This window comes from Suricata suricatta, chromosome 14 (genome assembly GCF_006229205.1).
Source record: "Suricata suricatta isolate VVHF042 chromosome 14, meerkat_22Aug2017_6uvM2_HiC, whole genome shotgun sequence".
NCBI classification, from domain to species: Eukaryota; Metazoa; Chordata; class Mammalia; order Carnivora; family Herpestidae; genus Suricata; species Suricata suricatta.
Window position 1 is genome coordinate 69,619,262 of NC_043713.1, and position 22,679 is coordinate 69,641,940.

At 36.9% G+C, this 22,679-nt stretch overlaps 1 protein-coding gene across 1 annotated transcript in view; it reads right to left on the bottom strand.

The window, feature by feature from the left end:
* Positions 1-3,469: 3,469 nt before the first annotated feature.
* The window catches only part of LOC115277834 (solute carrier family 5 member 4), a 41,103-nt gene continuing 21,893 nt past the window's right edge, over positions 3,470-22,679 (bottom strand). The window contains exons 8-15 of the mRNA XM_029922234.1: positions 21,714-21,934; positions 18,582-18,717; positions 16,994-17,101; positions 15,026-15,176; positions 12,273-12,441; positions 10,699-10,914; positions 7,186-7,288; positions 3,470-3,684 (exon numbers count right to left, since the gene is read on the bottom strand). Of these exons, the coding sequence (XP_029778094.1) occupies positions 3,470-3,684; positions 7,186-7,288; positions 10,699-10,914; positions 12,273-12,441; positions 15,026-15,176; positions 16,994-17,101; positions 18,582-18,717; positions 21,714-21,934 (1,319 nt within the window). The remainder of the gene's footprint in view (positions 3,685-7,185; positions 7,289-10,698; positions 10,915-12,272; positions 12,442-15,025; positions 15,177-16,993; positions 17,102-18,581; positions 18,718-21,713; positions 21,935-22,679) is intronic.

Consider the following 22,679-nt stretch of genomic DNA (forward strand, 5'->3'; position numbering starts at 1 on the left):
ATACACATACATACATACATATATATGTATACATATACATATACATACACACACACACACACACACACACATATATATACACACACACACACACACACACACACACACACACACACCACATCTTCTTGATCCGTTCATCAGTTGAGGGACATTTAGGCTCTTTCCATGATTTGGCTATTTTAGAAAGTGCTGCTATGAACATTGGGGTACATGTGCTCCTATGCATCAGCACTTTTGTATCCCCTGGGTAAATCCCCAGCAGTGCTATTGCTGGGTCATAGGGGAGTTCTATCGATAGTCTTTTGAGGAGCCTCCACATTGTTTTCCAGAGCAGCTGCTCCAGTTTACATTCCCACCAACAGTGTAGGAGGGTGCCTGTTTCTCCACATCCTTGCCAGCATCTATAGTCTCTTGATTTGTTCATTTTAGGCACTCTGACTGACCTAAGGGGTTACCTTAGTGTGGTTTTGATTTGTATTTCCCTGATGATGAGTTATGCTGACCATCGTTTCATGTGCCTGTTGGCCATCTGGATGTCCTCTTTGGAGAAGTGTCTGTTTATGTCTTCTGCCCATTTCTTCACTGGATCATTCATTTTTCGTGTATGGAGTTTGGTGAGTTCCTTGTAGATTTTGGATACTAGTCCTAGATACTAGATTGCAGCATTTTAAATTTCATCATGGCTAGCTTGTACTTCTCTTAGTAAAAAGAGTAATCATAAACCACCAGATAGAAAACCAGAAAAAGGTTATAGGTAGGCAACTCAGTAAAGTGAAAATAGATGATTAATTAGAGCTCCTATAAGATTTTTTTTTTTACCAACCAGACAGATCAGCAATTTTTCAAACAGCAACAACTTTTTGTGCTACTTAGCCTACTCATTCCCTGTTGTTGATAGAATGTGAATTGCTTCAAAAATTTGAACGTTATTTGCCAATATCTATTAAAAATGTAAATAAATATATCAATTACTCAATTATACAATTTTGAGGATTCTGTCTTATAAAACCATCAGTGGGGATCTATGTATATGGTAATTATTGCAACATTATTTGTGGAGGAAAAAGATATTTAGAATATTTAAAATATCCATCCAAGGGGGACATTGTTAAGGAAGTCAAATGTATTTAATGTTATGTTATTAGGCAGAAATTAAAATGAATTCTTGTGATTTATTAACTGGGCTTAATTAAGTCCATTACATATGATAAAGAGAGAAGAGTAAATTGCAAAATAATGGTGGGTGTGAGAATATTCTTTAAAGCAGAACAAAACAAAACAATGACAATGAAACTCCTACAGGACAAAGTAAGCCACTGAGGGTAAACCACAAAACCCAGAAGCTGTAAGGAAAAGATGAATATATCTGACTAAATAAAAATTAAAGTACAGTCAAAGGCAACATAAGATTAAAAGGCAAGACTTCAAGAAAAAAATTGCAATTCATATGCAAACAATAAATATATAGACTAAACAATATTTATAAATGAATTAGAAAATTGGTAAAATATATCAAGAAATTCACAGAAGAAAAAATACAAATAGCTAAGAAATATATGTAAATACATACAATCTCACTAAGCGGAGAAACACATATTTAAAAACAAATTATTTTTCAATCATCAAGTTGACAAAAATGAATTAAGATCGATAACATACTGTAATTAAAGATGTGACTAAATAGGAGCTTTCATACACTGATGGTGAGAATATAAATTGGTGAATCCTTTGGAACATAACTTTTATATATTTATCAAATTATGAAATGTTCACACCCATTGTTCCAGTATTCCTTTCCTAAGAATCAATCATTAAAGAAAACAAAACTGTTTTGTGCCGAAAGATGAATTTACAGGTACATGTGGTAGAGTAACACTGATAATAGCAAATAATTGAAAACAACATGAATGATTTTGGGTAGAAAATGCAAATGATTTCATGGAATAATGTGCAGCTATTAAAAAGGAGAGGTACCTATATGCATTAACAGGCAAAGATCTCCAAGATAAATTTTATATGACAAAACCAGTCACAGTACAACATATAGAGTAAGACTGCATTGTGTAAAAATATGTGTACAAATACAAAAATTACTTTAACATATGCCTTTCACTGTGGATGGACCTCAAGGTGTCGTGCTAAGCGAAATAAGTCAGGCAGAGAAGGACAGGTACCATTTGTTTGCACTCATAGGTCTAACAGGAGAAACCTAACAGAGGGCCATGGGGAGGGGAAGAGGGAAAGAGAGTTGAAGAGAGAGAGGGACGCAAAACCTGAGAGACTATTGAATACTGAAAACGAACTGAGGGCTACCGGGAAGGGGGGATGGTGGGGGGGCAGGGGGTGGGGGAGGAAGTGGGTGATGGTCATGGAGGAGGGCACTTGTGGGGAGAAGCACTGGGTGTTATATGGAAACTAATTTGACAATAAACTATTATAAAAAAAGAGTAAAAAATATGCTTTAAACTATTAAAAGTTATGCTTCTGTAAAGTCAGTGGGAGGTAGATGGGATTGATAGATTGTCAGTGGAGACGATTATATTTAATTCTATAGAACAAAGCATTGATTGAATTTTGTAACAATATGATAGATGTTTATTACACAATTTTTAAAAAGTATTTTAATGTTCTGATTTACTTTTAGAAAGGTGTATTTTAAAACTACATATAATCCTACAAAGAGATAACTGTCCTTTAGAATGTCAAAATAACACAGAAATAAAGTTAGAGAAATATATATTCAAGTAACAATGCCAATAAATAAATTAATGTTAATATCTAAAATTGGATTGTGGTAATTGTTGAATAACCCTGTGAATATTCTAAAATATTCTGAATTGTACACTCTAGGTAGGTGCATTATATTTTTAGATGAATTCTATTTTTATAAAGTAGTTTAAGAAATCAGTGGCTTAACATGCTATCATTTAGTGGGATGGTTTTATTTAAGACCTAAGCTAATAATTTCCAGTAAATTCATAAAAATATTTACAACAGACGTTTCTAGCTCACTTCCCCTCAACTCTTAGTAAATATTTCTATTTTCCTTGAGGTCAGTAAAGTGAAGTTGAGAGGAAAATGTCACTGTTATTGGTGAGGAGGTTACTATGTGAGGCAAGGTTGGGAGAGGCGTTTCTTCTAAGTGGAAATCGCTGGAAATAGAAAGCAAGTGTAAGGTAGGGAAACTACCTGGTGAGCCATAAAAAAATTTAGACACAATGCTTCGAGTTTACACAAAACTACAGAGTCAGCTCCCTGGCTTTCTAAATTATTAACTTTTTTTATTGACACAAGAGAACAACAAAAACTAAAAATCAGATCTATAATCTAGTCATCTCATATGATAAAATTACCAACTGCCTCCTCCCTTTTGCAGTTATCTCTCTTCTGAAACACAACAAACTCTAAGAGTGAAAAAATCAATAAAATGATCTTTTGCTTAATAAATAATTAGTGGCACAGAGAGATGTCAGGCAAAATAGCCATAGACAAAGACAGCCACTGCAAGGAGAAGAATGGCATTGACATTCACTATAACCCTCCCTAAAGGCTTCTCAGATGTGTCTGTCAGCTTCTTTTTCTGGGCTTCTTCCTCTTCTTTGCTCAACTTGGGGCTTTTCTTCTGCAAACCGCAGAATAAGTCATAAGCTTTCCTGAGACATCCATGAGGTTCTTCAGGATTATCTGAAACAAAGAAAGTTAAGCGAATGATCATAAAAAATGGGAAATAATATTCCTGTCAATGGAGTACAAATTCTGTAAAGAATGAGTAGAACCACTTGTAAGTGCTGGAGGAATCCCTGAAAAAAATATAGATAACGTTGATTAAATACAAATAGAAAACTTTTGCATAACTTATGTCAATACAGTACAATACAACCAAGAAAAATACAATAAACAAAGTAAAAGCTGACAAACTGAGGAAAAACATTTGCATCTTGAGGCATCCGGTTGGCTTAGTAGGTTAAGACTCCGACTTCAGCTCAGGTCATGATCTCCTGGTTCCTGAGTTTGGGTCCCACGTCCTAGTTTGTGTTGACAGCTCAGAGGCTGGAGCTGCTTCGGACTCTGTGTGTCTCTCTCTCTCTCTCTGTCCCTCCCCCACTCATACTCTGCCTCTCTCTCTCAAAAATGAATAATAAAACATAAAAAAGATAAAAACATTTGCATCTTACACTACAAAAGGTTTAATATCCCTAATATACAGTGGGCTTTTAAAGTAGAGAATAAAATACTACCAACAACCCCATGTAGACATGTATACATACACAGACAAACAGTTCTTAAATTTTCTTGATAGAGACAAATTAAAAAAAATGACATTGAGATACTACTACTCATCTGTCAGTGACAAAAATTAAATAGTTTCACAATTGGGGTGCCTCGTGGCTCAGTCAGTTAAGCGCCCGACTTTGGCTCAGGTCATGATCTCACAGTTCATGGGTTCGAGCCCCGGATCAGGCTCTGTGCTGACAGCTCAGAGCCTGGAGCCTGTTTTGGATTCTGTGTCTCTGGCTCTCTCTGCTCTTCTCCCTCTTGTGTGGGCGTGCATGCTCTCTCTCTCTCTCTCTCCCTCTCTCTCTGTCTCAAAAATAAATAAAATATTTAAAAAAGTTTCACAATATACTATGTTAGTCTGTGTGGAAGTAGGTACTCTCACACATTGTTGCTAAGAAAGCAAGGTTCAACTTTCATGGATAGGAATTTGGCAGTCTACAGCAAAATTGCATTGGCATTAACACTTTGACCCAAGATTCAAACTTCTCAAAGTCCATCCCGAAGGTAAATTGGCAAAAATACAAAAGCTCTAAGTACAACACGATTTGTTCCTGCATTAGAAAATTTAAAACATACTTCCAAATTCAAATGTCTATACAAAACCATAATGAATGTGAGGCTATTCTTATAAATGAATGGTAAAGAAGACTTTACATTATAATAATAGATGTGAGATGCAGCAGAAACATCACTTTGAGGAAAATGCATAGACTTACTTATTTATATTATAAAAAAAAGGGAAGCTGAAGGCTGAAAATTAATGAAATAATATTCATTTTAAGTTCGAAAAAATAACAGAATAAACCCAAATAATGTAAATGGAAGGGTATATAAATGAGACAGAAAGTAATAAAATAGAAAAGGGTAACAGTAGAGAAAAATAACAAAGCCCAAGTTAGTTCTTTAAGGGAAGTAAAATAGACTAGTCTTTAGTGAAATTCATCAAGAAAAAAGAGACATCATAAATAATTATATAAGGAATAAAAGGGAAGGCATAACTACAGAGGTAGTAGGGACAGAAAAGCCACTAAGTAATAAAAATAACTTCATGCCATTATATTTAAATGGTGTACTAAAAGGATGCAATCCTAGAAAATATAATTTTCCCAAACTGATTAACCAAAAAATGGAAACTCTAATAGCTCTATAGGCATTGATTAAACACAAATTTAATCAGTTTAAAAGCCTCTCTCTCTCTCTCTCTCTCTCACACACACACACACACACACACACACACATTCACCAGGCCTCCTAATGCCTAATGCTATTACTGGCAAAATACCAAAATTTTGATGCAGATGTCATTCCACTTGTATTGAAATATCTCCAATTCATTCTATGAATGAACACTATGTTCTATCATAGAACACTATGATCTTTAATTTTTTTTAATGTTTTTTATTTATTTTTGAGAGACAGAGAGAGACAGTGCGAGCAGGGGAGGGTCAGAGAGAGAGGGAGACACAGAATCCGAAGACAGGTTCCAGGTTCTGAGCTGTCAGTACAGAGCCCCACGCGGGGCTTGAACCCGCGAACCATGAGATCATGACCTGAGCTGAAGCCAGACACTTAACTGAAACTGACTGAGCCACCCAGGCGCTCCTATGATCTATTTTTTTTGAGAGAGAGAGAGAGAGAGAGAGAGAGAGAGAGAGAGAGAGAGAGAGAGAAAGAGAGAGAGAGAGAGTGCACGCAGGCTCCATGTCCAGCATGAAGCCCAGCATGGAGCCTAATGCAGGGCTCCATCTCATAACCCTGAGATCATGATCTGAGTCAAAATCAAGAGTCAGACACTTAACTGACCGAGCCACCTAAATGCCCCAAGAGCACCATCTTAATACCAAAACCAAAGTACAAAAAAAGAAAACCATATAGGCCAGTTTTACTCAGGAATACTGATATAAAAATCCAAAAACAGTAGAAAGCATTTATCCTTCCTTCAAGTTGAAGAACCCAAGCCAAATCAAATGAAACAATTAATGTAGAGTTCCAGACAACATATCCTGAAGTGTTAAACTTTGTCAATAGTTTTAAAAATACAAGGTAGGGGTGCCTGAGTGGCTCAGTGGGTTGAGCATCCGACTTTGGCTCAGGTCATGTTCTCACAGTTTGTAGGTTTGAGCCCCACATTAGGCTTTCTGTTGTCATTACAGAGCTTGGTTTAGATGGTCTGTTTACCTCTCTCTGTCTGCCCCTCTCCCACTGGTATGTGCGCTCTCTCTCTCTCTCTCTCTCTCTCAAAAATAAAACAAAAAACTTTTTAAAATGCCAGGCAAACAAAGAGCCATGGGGGTGGATGCTAAAGAAGTTTCCATGAAGGAAATGAAATTAGAACCTAGTTGCAAAGAATAAGCCATTTTTTTTTTCTTTCTTAGTGAGGAAGTAGAAATATTCTAAGAGCTTGTACACATGAGGGGATGGTGAGGAAATCTGCCTGGCTGGAATGGATGGTATATTGGAGGGAATAGTGAGAAATGAAGTTTGAGCCCCACGTCAGGCCTTCTGTTGTCATTACAGAGCTTGCTTCAGAAGGAAAAAGGTGGGACTAGATGCTAGATGCTTAATCACTATCAATCAAGAGTGATTTCTTGAACACTTAGTATGTGACTAGGAATAGGAGACACTGGAATTGATTTTCACATCAGAGCTGGTACACAGATCCATGGATGGATGATGGTTGAATGGACAGACAGATTGATGGACAGGCAGATGAATAGGTATATTTCATTTGTAATGAATTGTCTTGGTTTTGGGGAAAATAAGATTTTAATGTTTCAGTTTACCATAAATCTAATAGCTTTTTCGGAAACTGAATTTAGTGGCAAAACAAAAAAATAAAGCAAACATGAAACCAATTCAGGAACACAGAATTTCTACATGAAAACGAAATGTAAACCAGATATTAACCTTCATCGACATCATTATCAGCTTCTTCATGTCTTTTCTCTTCGGCATCTAAATCAATTCGTTCCTCGGTACTGTTCCGAAGAGCCCAGCACAGACGATACAGCTACACAAAGACCATAGACAAGCACATTAGTGATGAGCAAATGTTTAAATAATACGATGGTACATTCATTTATTGTTTAGTGCAAGAAAATCAAATGACATCACACAGTATCTGTAACAAAGAAAAAGTCTCCTACCATAATAATTCACAAAAGCACACTAACCATTTAAAATTATTTATGTCTTAAACTCTTATAGTAGTTATTAAATACTCTTAAGTAATATTCCTTAATTTTTAAAAATGTTTATTCATTTTTGAAAGACCTAGAGAGACAGAGTGTGAGTGGGGTAGGGGCAGAAAGAGAGGAAGACAGAATCAGAAGCAGGCTCTAGGCTCAGAGCTGTCAGCACAGCCTGAACCCAAAAGCCATGAGATCATGACCTGAGTTGAAGTTGGGTGCTTAATCGACTGAGCCACTCAGGTGTCCCATCTTAAGCAATATTCTTAAAACTCTTACTTCTGGATTTATAATTTCATAAAAGTCAAATATTTATCTAACTTACATATACCCCCTGCTTCACTCATTGTCCTTATCATTCAGCTGTTATTAGCTGCATCATATTACTAGTGGTTACAAAAGTAAATAAATGTTTAAAAAAAATAAAATATTTTTTTAGCTCCATTTCTGGATCCCTCATGTTTAGATAGTATCTATGTACTACTATTAAGTTCTGATAACAATTTGTGCTCTTTTATACCCATTTTCCAGCCAACCTCCAAGCTTTTGTCAACTGTATCATTATTTTAAAACGGTTATCAGCTTTATAGAATTGAATTGTTTCCTATAAATGTGATTAATATTTCCATGTTTGTATGTTGACTAAATATTTAAGAATAGCAATTTATGCTATTATGTAACTTTTTTTCTATGCCATAGACCCAAGACATGTGATTGGACACAATGAACGAATATCAGCCATCGGTCATTCTAAGGAAAGGGTTCCAAGTGTCAACTGGGTTTCAAAATTATAACTAATCATATGCCCAAAGTCATGCTTCGTTTTAATTGGCCTCATATTTGACTAATGACTTTCTTGTACAGATATACTAGAATTTATAATTGGCTTTTTAAAATTTATTTTTGGCATAACAAGCATATGCTTCCACCTTACCACTAAGATTCCTAATTACACCTTCATAAGGTTCTTAATCTTAACCTTTCTTATACAGTATCTACTTTCTTGCTGAAATCCTTTTACTGGGGCTCCTTGAATTTTTGTTCTAACTTGGACAAGGTACTTTTTAGTATTGCAAAAAAAGTATCATGCTGAGATTTCTTTTTACTGCACTGCTAGGTTAGATCCACAACACTACTCACGACTTTCTCTGATGTGACTATTGATACTTATCAGTCTATATTGAAAATTCAAACCTCACAGTATATTTATGAAACATAAACATAAATGTTCTTATTGGTCCTTTACACACATTTAAAAAATAATAATTATGGTTATTTTTATTGCCAAAAAGCTTAATATTTATATTTCTTTGAAAAATGTAATATATATTCTAGTGGGTTTTTTTTTCATTCAACTCCCAATATTCAACACAAATATTTAATTTGACTTCTGGTGACATGTCTTTGATAAAGTAATTTAAACCATTCTGTATTTCAGGTTTCCCCATCCATGAATAATATTTACTACTTTCTAAGGGGATATGCAAATAGATATTGCTTCAAAGACTGAGTGATAAATGCAAAATAAATAAAAGTTATGCATGTTAGTAATACATTCAAATAGTGTTAGTATATAAGCAATATTTAAGTTAAAAATGACTAATATTTGCTGCTCCTCTATAGTGTTTCCCCTAGCGATACCTTTTATTGAAAGTTTCTGGTGTATATGCTTTAAGGTATTTTTTCCATTGTTAGACAAATGTGTGTGTGTGTGTGTGTGTGTGTGTTTTATTTTCAAAAAGTGATATTATATAATACTATATTATTCTGCAAGTTTTTCCTTACTTAGCCATATCATGGACATTTAAAAAAGCAAATGATAGAGCTCCTCAGGTTTTTGAACAACTGCATGATATTTAGTGCACTACTGTGTATCCATCTCACTAGCAATGGAAATTTGGGTTGTCTCCATCTTTTTCTACTAGAAACATTTTGCAGAGAAAATCTTTATACATATGTTTTTCCTACTTGTGTAAGTATTTCTACACAATAAATTCCTAGAAATGGGATAGTTGGTTCATAAGGTATGAGAATTTTAATTTTAATTGATACATATTCCCTAATCATCCTCCTACAAATTATCAAATTCATACATTACCAATGATTTTGAAGAGTGGACATTTTCCAACATCCTTACCAACATTAGACATATTCATATTAAACCTTTTTGCCAATTTGAAAGGCATCTCATTCTATTTCTTTTTCCAACCACCTGGTATTATGTACTTTTTATTTTTTAAAATCTCTATTGGTGTTTGTATTGTACATGAAATTCTACTCATCCCCAAATAGTCCCAGCCCAGATGACAGCTCTTCTGTGAAGTCTCTTCCAATCTCTTAAGCAACAATGGTAACTCTCTTCCTGCTATCTTATAAAAAGATAAAGATTTATCTCCCAAGTGCATTGTGAAGTTTTTTGAGGATGAAGCCCATTTCCTAATACTCTGGAAGGCAAAGAACTCTTATTTATTTACTTATTTAGAGAAAGAGGGGAGAAGGGCAGAGGGAGGGAGCGAGGGAGCGAGCGAGAGAGAGAGAGAGAGAGAGAGAGAGCAGAGAGAGAGAGAGAGAGAGAGAGAGAGAATCCCAAGCAGGCTCCATGCCCAGTGCAGAGACTGACACAGAGCTTGATCTCATGACCCTGGGATCATGACCTGAGCCCAAATCAAGAATTGGTCACTTAGCTGACTGAGCTACCCAGGCGCCCCAAGAATTCTTGTTTTAAAATGTTTATTCTTCCAATCCATGAGCATGTAGCGGCACTTTCTACAATAGCCAAATCATGGAAAGAGCCTAAATGTCCCTCAACTGATGAATGGATCAAGAAGATGTGGTATATATGCACAATGGAGTATTACATGACAATGAGGAAGAATGATATATGGCCATTTGTAGCAAAGTGGATGGACCTTGAGGGTGTCATGCTAAATGAAATAAGTCAGGCAGAGAAAGATAGATAACATATGTTTGCATTCATAGGTCTAACAGGAGAGACCTGGCAGGGGACCATGGGGAGAGGAAGGGGGAAAGAGAGTGGGGGAGAGTGAGGGACACAGATCAAGGGAGACTACTGAATACTGAAAACGAACCATGAACTGAAGGGGGAGGGGGAGAGTGGGAGGGGGTGATGGTCATGGTGGGGGGCACTTGTGGGGAGAAGCACTGGGTGTTATATGGAAACCAATTTGACAATAAATTATTTAAAAAAAAAACAAATAAAATGAGTACTCACATGTACGTCAGGAATGGGTTTTGTTAACAGGGAAATTCCCAAGATGACTAGTATGGAAACAAAAAAAAGGATAATGGCAAAGTACAGATAGTGCACTCCACAGATGACCTTGGGACAGTTGCTGGCAGCCAAGCAACTTCCTGTTCCATAGGCAAACTCTGCAATCATGCGAATGAGACCAATCACAAGTCCAACAACTAGACCCCAGAAGGCTCCCTGCAAAAGAAACAAGAATAAAACCAGAGTATCTAGAAAAGATGAAAGCTCATTTGAGTAGGTAATAATCATCATCCTGCCTACTTTCTCCACTGAGAACCAATAATGGCTAACCTTGAGTACAAAGTCATGAAAACAAGGAAAAGGTACAAATACATGTGTATATTAGTGATCCTGAAATTTCATTGCATTAGATACTACTCCAGGACACTACTGTATTCTCTGCTGCAAGCTTATTTCAATTTTATTTTATATATAGATTTTAAAAGTTGTGACTTATTTTATAGAATAAACAGAACTATGGATTAGTTACATAATTTACAGAGTTGATATAAGATAGTTATGATAGCTCTATTAGGCTTTTGGCAATTAAAAACATCTATTTTCTCTGAGAAGCTGGTGGGGTTGGAAACGTGTTCCTTATTCCTCTGATCAAGATATTATGTTCAGGGGAAATGATATTGCATAGAAATTAAAAGCATAAGCTTTAGTTGGAGGAAGACCTGGGTCTGACTCCCAAAATACCACTTATAATATTAAATAACATTTGAAAAGCACATATATCCTCTCTGTACTTATTCTTCATTTCAAAATTATAATTAACAGCTAGAAACAATTAAGGAATTAAATGATCATGATCCAAAATAACCAGTTACATATATTATAATAGAAATTAACATATTTTTAATTGTTTTTAATTGTTACTAGAGTGGGAGGTTTTCTTCTAAGCACTTCACATTAAAATATATCCCTTTTGGGACACTTGGGTGGCTCAGTTGAGCGTCCAACTTTGGCTCAGGTCATGATCTCAAAGTTTGTGGGTTTGAGACCTGTGTTGGGCTCTGTGCTAACAGCTCAGAGCCTGGAGCCTTGCTTCATATTCAGTTTCTCCCTCTCTCTCTACTCCTCCCCTGCTCATGCTTTCTCTCACTCTAACTTTCAAAAATAAGTAAACATAAAAAAATTAAAATAAATCCCTTTTAATCCTTAAAGCAATCCTATAAGGTAGGAACTGTGATTATCTTCATTCTACACGGAATCAAAGGTTTTGCTTAAGATCACAATGATATAAAATGGTAGAGCCAGGATTGGATTCTGTTACTCCAAAACTTGTGTTCCTTAGCACTGTGTCATATATGTATATAATACTTTGTAAAAAATATATGGACTGTACTATAAGCATGCCCCATGTATTTTTACACCTTAATGTATTTACACAGGAATTATAACTGACTACAATTAAAATTGAGATGGGCTTTGAGTTGTATAAACAGGGTGAAAAAATGCATCTTCCTACCAGTGAAAGAAATAAAATATTCTTACTCCAGCAGCAAAGAAGTTTTCTGATTTTTACTTACCTGTTCATTGACTCTTTTACAGAAGATGGCAAGCAGGAAGACAGCTCCAATTGGAGGCCCAAGATAGCTAGAAATTGATTCTATATAATGGAATAGTTGTCCATTTTGAGATACTTGCACTAATGGGACCCACAAAATGCTGATGACAATTAATAGAATGATAAATAGCCTGGGGAGAGAGAAAAATGATTTAAATATTAAACAAAAGCATTATAGGTACTTCCATTGTGCTTTAAAGTTCTTGATTCTTGTGGCTATTCATTGACTTTCCAAATAAAATCATACTCTTTGACCTCACATGAAGCCATGGCATGTTTAATGACCAAAGGTTAGTAAAATGCCAATAAAGCAATTGCTTCTCTGTAATTAGTAGTAATAGCTTCAACTAGAAAGCTAAATAACCATTCATAAAACAGTTCAAATGTCAGCAATTGTTAATAATTCTCTAGTGCAATTTATGTAATATGGCGATTAGGAAGAAACACCACACTATTTCTACGAGTAAGTAATTGTTTGTATGATAAAGAAAACAGATCCCCATTCTGATCCTTTTTTTCCCTAGCTTGAGAGAAACTACGTCAGTTTGCACAGGTTAGAATTAAAATATCCTTTATCCTAGAATGCTGAGTGAGTTGACCAGAAATGCTAATTTGTGCATTTTACTACTTGAGTACTCTGGCAGGTAGAAGGAGTTAGTAAAAAACCTTTTAAAAGTCCTGGGGTGCAGGGAGAATGACTAATGATAAGCTTAATATCTGTACTTATTGTGTGAATAAACAAATATAACTTACTGGACTGTCTGTGAAAGGTCATTACTTCTCTGTGCTCACCTGAAACAGGGAGGTGGGGGCTGGGAGAAATGGGGGACAGGCATTTGGGCAGGAGACTGAGGCACAAGTGTCTCACTGAAAGTCTGCAAAACTTCTGCAACCTTGTACTAATTAAATGTGATAAACCACAGAAAGTCTGAGCATGATGCCTAGAGTATAGTAAGGATTCAATAAATAATACCCATGGTCCTTGTTCTCCTTGTTACCATCATTGGAAAGCAAGACATGTACATCCCTTGCTTGCTTATCTTCAGTTGTTTTCTATCGAATGTGGAATAAAATCCAAAGTCTTGTTATGGCTTAAATGGTCCTACATAATTTCATCTCTAGCTATCTTTCAGATCATGTTTCTTATCACTCTTCCACTCACTCATATGTGCCAACCTCACTCTTGCTGTCCTCAAATACACCACACACATGACTTTTGTAAGAATTCAGCACTTACTGTTCCATCCTGACAGAGCCACAGGGCTCACTCCCACACTTCCTTCAGGGCTGTGCTTGAAGGCCACCTTCCCAGAAAGGACTCCCTGAACACCTGTCTTAAGTATCCCCGATCTTTAATCCCACTTTAATTTTCTTTCTGGCACTTTTGTCATCAGATTATAGAACATATTTATTTATTGTCTATCTTGCCAAAAAAAGCATAAATCCCACAAAGCAGGAAATTAGTTTTTACATATATGTCCTTTTGCATATTTGTATTCTGGGACATATTTAGCTTTTAATGAGAGAGAGAGAGAGAGAGAGAGAGAGAGAGAGAGAGAGAGAGAAGCTCATTAATTTAAAATTGAGACTTAAAGGGCATTTATTCCCAATGTCATATACCTCTTGCTGGACTTCTGCATCATGGGCTTACTGAATTCAGGTCCAACACTTTCTCTACCACAGAAACAAAGATGCTTTACTGTTCTTCCTGTCTTATAGCATCTAGAGTCAAGATCTGGACCAAGTGAGCTCTTGGAATTTAACTTGCACATGCCTAATTTACTAAATGATTGTTACTGTCTTCAGCAAAGCAGTACCTTTTATATAGATAGTTTCTATTGATACTCCATTTCTTTAAAAAATTTTTTTTAACATTTATTTAGTTTTGAGAGATGGAGAGAGACAGAGCATGAGCAGGGGAGGGGCAGAGAGAGAGGGAGACACAGAATCCAAAGCAGGCTCCAGGCTCTGAGCTGTCAGCACAGAGCCTGACGTGGGGCTTGAACTGAAGACAGATGCTTAACCGACTGAGTCACCCAGGTGCCCCCTCTTGATACTGCATCTCTTAATGAGCGCAGTTGATAAACTGCTGTGTAGTGGTGTGTGGATAACTTAATCTGTGACTTCCTTCATGAGATATACATGGAAACTTCCAGAGACTGCTTTAACCTATCAGAGTAGGTGGAAACTTTATACCCCATGAAAACCACTGAAGTTTCATGAAGGTATGGTTGGAAGAGAGTGTTAGCGGAGAAAGAAATAAGAGACAATCAGAGGCATTTGAAAATCCTTAAAAACAACTATTTCAAGGTATGGCTCTAGGGCACCTGGGTGGCTCAGTTGGTTGAGCGTCTGACTTCGGCTCAGGTCTGATCTCACCGTTCATGAGTTCCAGTCCTGCATCAGACTCTGTGTTAACAGCTCACAGAGCCTGGTGCCTGCTTCAGATTCTGTGTCTTCCTCTCTCTCTGACCCTCCCCCATTCACACTCTGTGACTCTCTTTCTCAAAAATAAATAAACATTAAAAAAAAGTATGGCCCTGAGTTTTCTATCTGGAAAGGAATAAAGTTGTATTAAATATCTTCTTAATGTCCCTTTCCCACTTTAGAATTCTATGATTCATTTCACTAAAACCAAGGATGAGAAAATTCTAGTTTGCTTGTATTTCTGAGCTTTCTAGATAAATTTTTAGACAGAAACCAGGATGTTCTCACCGTCCTGTTATAAGAAGCTCTTTATCTGATGCCTGTTTTCTAATCTTGGTGTACAGGTCCATGGTAAAGAGGGTGCTAGCACTGTTGAAGATGGAGGTCATGGAGCTCATGAGAGAGGCCAACATGACTGACAGCATCAGACCTCGAAGTCCTGGGGCCAGATGAAAGTGCAAACATTAGTTAGGAATTGGACTCCATGATTCACAAGGGCTTGCCAAACCAGAGTCATTCAAAAGTGTCACCTGGAACATTTACCAACTGATGTGCCTGTCAACACATATCATCATGTAGCATTTCCTGCAAATTTCCTGGTGATTTGAGAATGATCCAGTACAGAACTTTAGTTATAAATATAAACTTAGAGATCATTAGCCAGAATCTAAATTTGGGAGAAAGGAAACAATGTTGTACCATCTTTCTTTGGGGGGAATCTCTTGGATTCCTGAAGACTTAAAGAAGTGGAGAGGGAAAAGCCTAATAAGTTGTTCTGTTGAAGAAGTTTTTGTTGGGCAAAACAAAGAGTTATGATATTCGTCCTCCAGTTCCCTCTGCTTATTAGTAATGCCCCTAAAGCTCCTAGGACAAAGTATGGAATGAGACTGTTGGGGGATTTCACTTGCAGGTCATACTCACTTCTTTCTGACAATGCTCATGTGTGTCAGGGAGGAGAAAGATTGAAGAAGTATTAGCTGACCTTTGATGGGTCTAAGGTATAAAATCACCTGATTGTTCCTGAGTCCCATACTCTGCTCTGTTACTGACCAACACAGATCACCTTCTAGCATCCTAATAATTCGCTTTTTCCACATGTGTAATTTATTTTATATCTCATGAAATAAGAATGTGAGTTCCAAGGTATAGGGGATCTTTTGCTTATTTCACTGATGTTTTCTAAGCACGAGGGCACTGTCTGGCACATAGTACACACTCAGTAAATAGTTGTAAATTAAATAGATTGAGGTGTATTGTTTGCGTATAACTGGTCTAGAGAAAGCAGGATAAACAGTTAACATCTAGTTTTCTGAGTTAATAAGTTTGTGTTTATGCAACTCTTTTTTTTGACAAATAAATCACTTTAGATTCTTTTGATTGCCTTGTAAGACAATCTTGATTCTAAAGTAGTAAAGATTCTTCCAATAGGAATATATTTGATTCATCTCTGTATTCCTCAGGCTCAGCACAGGACTGGTAGCCTATGGACAGTTCTCAAGAAATGTCTGATGAAGACAATTGAATTCATGGAAGTTAGGATTATCAAGGATTATGCCATAATCCTTCCTAATGGCCCATTTATAGACTAGGTCTCTGAGGCAGTCCCAGTATGAGTGTTTTTTTTCCAGCTTTTTGAGGTATGATTGACAAATAACAATATTATATAGGTAAGGTATATAATGTGATGTTCTGCTATATGGCTACACTGTGAAGTGATTACCATAACCAAACTAGTTAATATAACCATCACCTCACATAATTATAGTTTTCTTGTTTTTTGATGGGAATACTTGAGATCTATTCTATTAGCAAATTTTAAACATAGATTCTTATTAACTATATCTCCCTGGTGTACATTAGTTCTCCAGAACGTATTCATCTTATAACTGAAAGGTTGTACCCATTGTAATCTTCCCATTTTCCCCACCCCCCGTTCCTGGAAACCACCATTGTACTCTCTGCTGGTATGAGTTCCACTTGTTTAGATTCCACATGTAAGCGACATTGTGTGCTTTTTGTCATTCTGTATCTGGCTTATCTCACTTCGCATAATGTCTTCTAGGTTCATCTATGTTGTTGCACGTGGCAGGTTTTTATTTTTTTAAAGGCTGACTAATATTCCATTATCTATACCTATAAATGCCTATCTATCTATCTATCTATCTATCTATCTATCTATCTATTTATCATTTATCTATCTATCATCTATCTAGCATCACATTTTCTCCATTCATTTGAGGGTGTACATTTTCTTACCATCAGGCATCAGTTCCAGCACCATCACTGGGTAGGCATAGTTACTACAGCCGACTTCAGTGCCACAATGTTTCACACATTCAGAAGGTACAACACAGGCCACCTTCTCTGAAGGAGGATTCAGATAAATGGGTTCAGTGAGTGGGGCCCAAACACGTAAGATCTACAACCATTGGACATAGAGACAAGTTGTAAGATGATAGGTGAGACGAAAGACATTTGCTGGGAAATTGGAGATTCAGCCTTGAACTCCATACCATAGATATGGTCCCTCTTCACCCAGAATATGAGTTCGTATATGGTCCACTTCACCCAGGATATGGACCTCCCCTTGCACTGACCTAAGGGGCAGGGTTCTTCTTTGGGATGTGGCTCAGTTAGTGCATTAGAGCAATAAGGGGGGGATCTGATTCCATCCTCCAGAAAAGCTGCAAAAGCATAAGTTCTCCCAGAGACACAGAACTCCAGAAATGAAACAACCACAAAAGCAACATCAATATGGAAATTAGTTCTGTGTCCAGTCATTTAGTTCAGTGTTTTCTACCTACATGTATGATCATTATTGGGGTGATCGCTCATGTGGGGTGAAGAGGGAGTTGTACAATACCTTGAGGATTATTTTTACTTAAACAATACTATGACAACAGATAGCAAAAAATGATTAAAAAATCCCATAGAATACTAACACATTAATACATTAGCTTCTTTTAGTTTTTTATTCCTTTCTAATCTTTTTCCAGAGAGAAGGCGTTTTTGTAAAACTATGGCAATTGTTGAGATAATATTTTATAGTTTGCTTTTTTACCCTTAAACATAATAACTTTGGCATTTGACCAAAATTTGAGAAAGCCTTCAGTCCTTATGTGTAATTTTTCATAAAGGTGGTATATAATAATTTCTTTAGCCATTCCTTATTAGTTGGATATATATGTGTCAAATATGCCAAACTTTCCTGCTTCTTACACTGCAAAATCTGTTCTCTTCACTTGGAATTATGTTTTTTTTCTTCTGTTTTTTATTTATTTTAGAGAGACAGCAGGGGAGGATCAGAGAGAGAGGGAGACACAGAATCTGAAACAGGTTCCAGGCTCTGAGCTAGCTGTCAGCACAGAGCCTGACATGGGGCTTGAACCCACAAACTGTGAGATCATGACCTGAGCCAAAGCCGAACCCTTAACCGACTGAGCCACCCAGGCGCCCCCTGGAATTGTGTTTTAACTTCCATACATAATGGGTTTTCTAGATCATCAAGGTTTTAATACATATTAAAACCAGTACTCAGTTTTTAAAAAGATATTTACTTTTTGAGAGAGAAAGAGAGAGAGAGAGAGAGAGAGAGAGAGAGAGAGAGAGAAACAGAGCACGAGTGGGGGAGGGGCAGAGATAGAGAGGGAGACACAGAATCTGAAACAGGCTCTAGGCTCTGCACTATCAGCACAGAGCCTGATGCAGGGCTCGAACCCACAAGCTGTGAGATCATGACCTGAGCTGAAGTCAGACACTTAGCCGACTAAGCCAACCAGGCGCCCCTTAAAACCAGTACTCGGAATTCAAGCATACAAGAAAGATTTATGAATCAATGGCTTGCCTGTGTATAGGATGCGGCTGATCATTCCTGGCATCACCATGAGGAACATGGGCAGCAGCTTCAGGTACCCACACATGATGCAAGCAGCTTTCACATGAGACATGTTCTTGCCTGATAGGCAGCGCTGCACAATAACCTGAGAACAAACATGACATAGTCATGAAGAAGCTAGAGGATAACTTCAAAGAAGGAGAGTGCCTCTTTTCAGGGATTAATGTTACAATAAGATATGGGGTCATGAGTAGTGAAAAATAATGGGTTTCAGAGTAAAATCAGAACTCAAATCCCTGCTCCTCTTACATGAGTATTTGACTTTTGAGACCCAGGTTTCTCATTTCTAAAAGAGTTATCTTTTGTAGGATATTTTGAATGTTTGGTATTATGTCTGTAAGACTCTTGGTACATAAAAGTCAATAAACATCACTACTATTAAAATGTTTACAGATTCTAGGCTGCATTGCAACAATGACCATGCATTTGGCCAGGTACAAAGCTGTCACTAGTGATCTTTGCCACAAGTTGTGTGTTTATGTTATGCCTTTAGTGTTGTAGGCACCAAATAAGCCACATACTCATCAGTATCTCCCTACTGTTAGGGATCAATTGTCCATTTAGAAAATTAAGCCCATTGCCATAGAAACAACAGTCAGGCAGCTATCAGAAGAAAACCTTGAGATATTCATCTCTAGATATGAATCAGTTATAAATCAAATATTGTGGTCCTGGGAAATTCAATGCATATAATTTCATAATTTCTACTTAAGTTGTGTAATCTCTTGACTAAGAATTTTCTAGTAAAGTAGAATTTTTACCCATAATGCCATTGCTTCTTGACATTTTTTCTTCTCAATGAATGTCAGAATATAGTGATGACTTTTTCTACTTACTTCTCTTTGGAGAGACAAATCTTTTAGGGATAGTCACAGTGTCATTCAGGGCTGGGGGAAGAGGTGCCAACCTTAGACAGAGGGCTTGAAGCAGAAAGTTGGAGGGACAATACAAATTATATGTAAAACAGGGGAGTCCTGTCAGCAAGTAAACAGGGTCTGAGTATTATATCTAAGGGGGACGATGAGGCCACCTATGTATAGGAGATGTCAGGTGGTCAGTGGCAAAATATAAATAATAAAGATGTTTGCAGAAATCAATGAAAGAAACATTCTTTGGGAGATATGTTGAGAAAATCAGTTTACTATATAGAAAAAAAGAAAACATCTCACAGTGACACAAGTGACCATTGATCCAAGATGGCTTAAAAATGTGAAGTTATAAGTTTGAGTTGACAGGAACTATTTGGGATGAAGAAAACTTCAAAAAGGAAAACAAAAACAAATTTGAATGCTATGAAAAGGAACATAAAGAAAACCAAAAATAAGGTCTTGGGAGTTATAAACACAAAGGCAGAAAAACTGAAGGATAATATTGAGCTAATCTCCTAGAAAGTAGAGCAAGAAAAAGAAAAAAAACCCCAAGAGATGGAAGATGTGGAGGAAAGATAAGAACACTAGAAAACTAGTTGAGGAAGACCAACCCCCAAAATGGAAGTTCTTCAAAGGAAAACAAAGTGCAAGAAATCAAAGAATTGCCCCAATTCATTAAAACATCCATTGCCAGATTAAACTGGTTTACAGTGGCCCATCACAGTGAAGCATATCATGTGAAATTTCACAACACTGAGGACAAAGGAACAAGAATAACTTCAAGCTTTTCAACAGTAGTGGTGGAAGTCAGAAGATGATGACTTAATTTATGGGTGGAAAATTATTTCCAGCCTAGAAATATTTACATGGACAGAGGATAAATTTAAGAAAAGTTGGAGTGAAGCCATTTTCAAACATGAAGACGAATTCACAATCAATTTATCTCCTGTTTCTTTCAAAAACTTATGGGAGAATTCAATTGCCATGAAGGAAGAGATAAATCAAGAGGTAAGATGATATGGGATAATGGAGTTAAGAGATATAACCCCAGGATGAGGCAAAGAGAACCCCAAATATGGTAGTAAAGGGAGTCCTGGATTAGGATGGGCACCAGGCACAGAGAACAATCCAGCAGTTCATGAGAGACCAAAGGTTTTAAGAGAAAATGAGAAAAATAGTTGGTAGGATATTTGTTGTGCTTGCAAGTACACATCAAGGAGATTTAGGCAATCTGCAGAGGGTTTGGCACTTAATGAGTAATAATTTCCAAGAAAATTTAAAACACAAAAAAAAAGAATTATTTATTCTAGAGAAACGAAAAAGCTAAGGAAAAATTAATCAGAGAATATCATTTGGCTCAGCTGTGGATTATATTTACGTAGTCGCAAATATGGCAGCACTGAATGCCATATTTGTGAAATAGTTTCACACCAAAATTGTGAAATAATTTTACTAGATGATGGAGAATTGAAGATAAAAAAATTGAAAGAGCTAAGGGTGCCTGGGTGGTTCAGTCAGTTAAGTGTCCGACTTTGGCTCAGGTCATGATCTCCCAGTTTGTGAATTTGAGACCCGTGTTGGGCTCTGTGCTTACAGCTTGGAGCCTGGAGTCGGCTTCAGATTCCATGTGTCCATCTCTCTCTGCCATTTTCCTGCTCACACTCTGTCTGTCTGTCTCTCTCTCAAAAATAAATAATAAAAACATTTTTAAAATTTTAAAAATTGAAATAACTAACTCCTCATCTCTCATTATTGGAAGCCAGTGTAGAAATCCTAAAACTGGATAACCAAAAGGGAGCAATACAAACATTTATTTAAATCACCTGGGGATCAAATTTACAAGCAAATTCTGATTCAGTGGGTTTGGGCAACATTTGAGAGCATTTATTTCTGATGAGCTCCAAGGTGACCTGCACTCCAATGGCACACAGGCTATGCATTGAGTACAAGGATTTAGAGAAGAGAAATACATACAAAGATACCTAACTTTGAAGGGGTCAATGTTTGCTTTTGAGAGACAAGAAATGAGCAGAGAGCAAGACACCAGACAATTATTTTTCATAACAAGCCTTGTAGAAGTGTTTGATTCTTAAAATGATGTGTGTTTGTGCACATGTATGTGTATATATGTGTACAAAATAGAAACTAGATGCTTTTCTATAAGAAAAAAACAACAACATAAACATATATAGACACCACACACATACTTCACCTGATCTGTGCACCAGTACCACACAGCCACAATGGTCATTCCAAATATCATTCCTGGCCATGGAATATCTCCGGTGACAGCATCTCGGAATATGTGAAAGGAGTCAGCCTGAGGAGTGTAGCACTTTGGGCTGATTGTGAGGTTGTCCCCTTCAACTATGGATGGGATGGCATTCATGTACTTCTCTGTAAAACTCTCATAGCCTCCCACTTCAGCAAATGCTGCAAAGGTATTGGATACAATGAAATGTTTCACACAAATCTAAGACACCTGGTGTTCATAATTATTCCTTTGTGGTTGAAATGTCCAATCATCTCTAATCAGCCTACTCAAATCCTTAGTGTTCTAAGAGGACCCATGTCTTTCTAACACCTCCATTGGCATTGGGAATGCTATCATGCTTTCATAATGTATACGAAGCAAATCACCTTTTAACCTTTATTCTTATTTTTCTTGAAAAATTTTATTTAGTGTCTATGCTTATGGTAAAATAAAAATTGTTATCCAACAGATTGATATTGATATCTCACAACCATCGAAAACAGAGATAAACATGAACGTGAGGTAACAGGGTGAGCCTAACAGAATTAGCCATCTAGAAGCCCTTACTCCTCTGAATGGACCAGAAACAATAGTCTCTCTTCCTGATACAAAGCCTGGCCCTTCTGATTTAATGCACAGTCTGTTTTTTGGTGCAATACAGACTATATTCTATGTTACAACAAAAAACGGGAAGATAAGGAGCAGAAATTAGATGCAGCAGATTATGTATAGTGAGGTGAAATGGTGAGACTCAGCCTGCTGATGGTCTGGAAAGGCAAGACAGGTGAAGAAAAGAACCATATTGAGAGGGTCCGGGTGGTCAGTCAGTTGAGTGTCTGACTCTTGATTTCAGTGAAGGCCATGATCTCAGAGTTTGTGGGATCGAGCCCCTCATCAGGCTCTGTGCTGACAGTGTGGAGTCTG